The following is a 2,775-nucleotide window of genomic DNA, read 5'->3' on the forward strand; positions in this document are numbered from 1 at the left end:
CCCAGCCGGGAGGGGGCCTCCCCCTCCTCCCTGCCACCCCCAGACTAGACCCCACTGCCTGGAGCCACCTGGCACCCTGTCTATGCTCCTGGATCCCCAGTGACATGAGTTATTGGGTGCTGGCTGGTAAGTCAGCACACAAACAAACCCCTCCTGTCGCAGGCCAGTCATTTCCAGACCCCGGGCTCGCACTTGTGTGGCCCCTAAGAGAGCTCTTTGAACCCATGCCCCACCATGATGCCCTGGGGAAGATGAAGCCCGAGGAGCTGGGTACAGAGCTTGACCCTGAGCACAGCGTTGGCCTCACTGTCAGCACCATTTACCTTGATCTTGGGAGCCGGTCACTGCTGAGGTCCCCAACACCAAGCTGCAGGCTCTGACGTTGCAGAGCACATTCAGGAATGACTCCCCCCAAAACACAGGTCCAGCTGAGGCCCAGTCCATTCCATGTACCGTCGCACCCTCCGGTGTTGGGTGCCCAGCACCCATGTGGGCATCCAAAGCCAGCAGGTTCCTAGAGTCTCCCTCCTCTGTCCCTCCAAAGCACTCTGCAGAGCTAACTGCTGGCTTAGCTGCACAGAAAGCTGACCGCTAGGCCACGAGGGGTTAGGGACCACCTAGGCAAACAGCTCATGCCGCTCTGTGGGGACCTGGGACCAGGCACCCGGCAGCTCTCACTCCCCGTGGCGGTAGACTTTTCAGAGACCTCCCCCCCACTGCTGGGCACACATGACCCAGGGAGGGTCCATCTGGGGCTGGCTTGGGGAGTTCACTGGAGGCCCGGGGCCCCGGCTGGGAATCCCAGAGTGTGGCTCCCGTGTGCTGAGAGGTGGAGAGAGGGCATCAGAGCCCTCCTCCCCACCCCTTTGCACCGTGCTCCCTGGCCCCACTGTGTGTGTGCCACTGTCCTGTGTGCATGTGCTAGGGCCACCTGGGTGTTCTGAAGCCTTCGTGTCTGTCATTCCTGTTCCGTTGTAGGCAAGCAGCAGGATGGGGCGCTGGAGAGTAGNTGCAAAGATCACCTGTGAGGAAACTGAGGCTCAGAGGGGGTGACTCACCCAAGACCACATCAGGCCTGTGGGTTTCACGGTCCAGCTGCCTTTCTGCTGGACCCTTGAGGCAGGGTGACCAGGTGGCCATCTGGTGCCCACGCTTCTCCTCTCAGCCCCAAAGCCTGGTCGGTGCAAGAAGGCCAGAGTGCGGAGAAACGGACTCAGGGGCAAGACTCCAGTGCCCTTTGGGGCCCAGGGACCAAGACGGGGTCAGGGGGACAGCCTGATGGCTAGGGTCCCAGACTGGGGCAGGGAGTGTCAGTCAGTGGGGTGCAAGGCTAGGGTGGCCCAGCTGGGGGGGGCCATGGAGTATCACTGAGGCCTCGCGCACAGAAGAAGCCAGTGGTGGGTCAGGCAGCTGAGGGGAGAAGGCACAGGTGGCAAGACCGGAAGCAATAAGGAGCAGCTGACACAGTGAGGTAGGAGGAGGCATACAGGGTGGCGTCAGGAGCACCAAGAACCCCGTTGTGTGGGGACCTGGGTGGGGACAGAGAAGGATGAGTGGCAGGGTCGGGCGCCCCCTCCAGGTGGGGGACAGACAGGATTACATGGGGTGCAGTTGGCCGGCTTCGGGGTGTGTGAGGTGAGAGTGACAGAGGCGGGGTGGGGGGTACACCATCACCATGTCAAGGGCAGTATGAAGAGAGCAGGGCCCAGTGAGGGAGCCATGAGGACGCCACCTGTCCCACACAGAAGGCGAAGAGGCAGCTAGAGGCGAGTGGCGAAGGCCCCGTGAGGAGGGAGAGGTGTGAGGCCCGCCCATGTGGCCCGTTCTGGCAGGAGCCGCCTGCAGCCAGAGAGTGCGCTGAGGAGGGTGCACACGGTGAGCTGGGGCTCTGATGGAAGCCAAGGCATCCGCTCGAGAGGCTGGTGGGAGAATAGACAGCCGAAGCGGGGAGCAGGGGATACGAATGCAGAGGCTCCTAGGCCTCCCCGGGGGGTGGGGAGGGTGGCCTGGACACCAGTGGGCCAGTGAGGCAGCTCAAGGTTCTGGAACGTTCCCTGGGCCCCAGACCTCTGCTGTCAGGTATCGAGACTCGGGGCGTTAGGGACCGTCCTGTCTGTGTGCCCAAGTTGCTCGTGCTTGTGTCTGTCCTCCTTTCCCCTGAGAAGCCCTGGGAGGACCGTGTCTGCACTGACCACCCTGGGAGGGCCGGGGCGGCCAGGGAGACGGGAGAGGGGAGAGCCCCTGGGCTAGGTGACACTCCGAAGTCAGAGAAACCCCCTGAGCCCCGTTTCCTCTCGTATGGTGTGCTATGTCTTTCCCTGGGAGAGCCCCTGGCCGCTGTTGCCTGGGCCCTGAGTTTGGCTGTGGGGTTCCTCTGTGCACAGCTAAGAAGCAGGATGGGGCAGTTGCCATGGAAATGCAGCCCCTGAAGAGTGCAGAGGGGGGGGAGACGGAGGAACGAGAGAAGAAGAAAGCCAGCGTGCCCAAGAAGGAGAAGTCCGTGCTGCAGGGCAAGCTCACCAAACTGGCCGTGCAGATCGGGAAAGCAGGTAGGGCCAGCCGACGGGTGGTCCAGGGGCCACCGAGGGGCGAGGCCACTGGGCTCCCGGGCCTGAGGCCGGGCTGTGGAGAGCAAACGGGAAACGGAGGTTCCAGGTGGTGGGTGCCAGGCAGGAAGGGGACCCGCTAGGGGCCGGCCGTGGCTGGCAGGGGCCAGTCCAGCCCCCCGTTCCAAAAACATGGCTTCCAAGCCTCCACGAGGCTGGAGACCCAGAG

The 2,775-nt window shown here is 63.3% G+C and overlaps 1 protein-coding gene across 2 annotated transcripts in view; it reads left to right on the forward strand.

The window, feature by feature from the left end:
* Window positions 1-2,775, forward strand: part of ATP2B3 (ATPase plasma membrane Ca2+ transporting 3) — a 45,528-nt gene that overhangs the window by 9,246 nt on the left and 33,507 nt on the right. For both annotated transcript variants that reach the window (XM_077769635.1, XM_077769636.1), the window contains exons 8-9: window positions 2,385-2,624; window positions 2,768-2,775. The exon at window positions 2,768-2,775 is cut by the window's right edge and continues 81 nt beyond it. In XM_077769635.1, coding sequence (XP_077625761.1) covers window positions 2,385-2,624; window positions 2,768-2,775 — 248 coding nt within the window. The remainder of the gene's footprint in view (window positions 1-2,384; window positions 2,625-2,767) is intronic.

The sequence above is a fragment of the Crocuta crocuta genome, unplaced genomic scaffold, assembly GCF_008692635.1.
Source record: "Crocuta crocuta isolate KB4526 unplaced genomic scaffold, BGI_CrCroc_1.0 scaffold978, whole genome shotgun sequence".
In the NCBI taxonomy this organism is placed as follows: domain Eukaryota; kingdom Metazoa; phylum Chordata; class Mammalia; order Carnivora; family Hyaenidae; genus Crocuta; species Crocuta crocuta.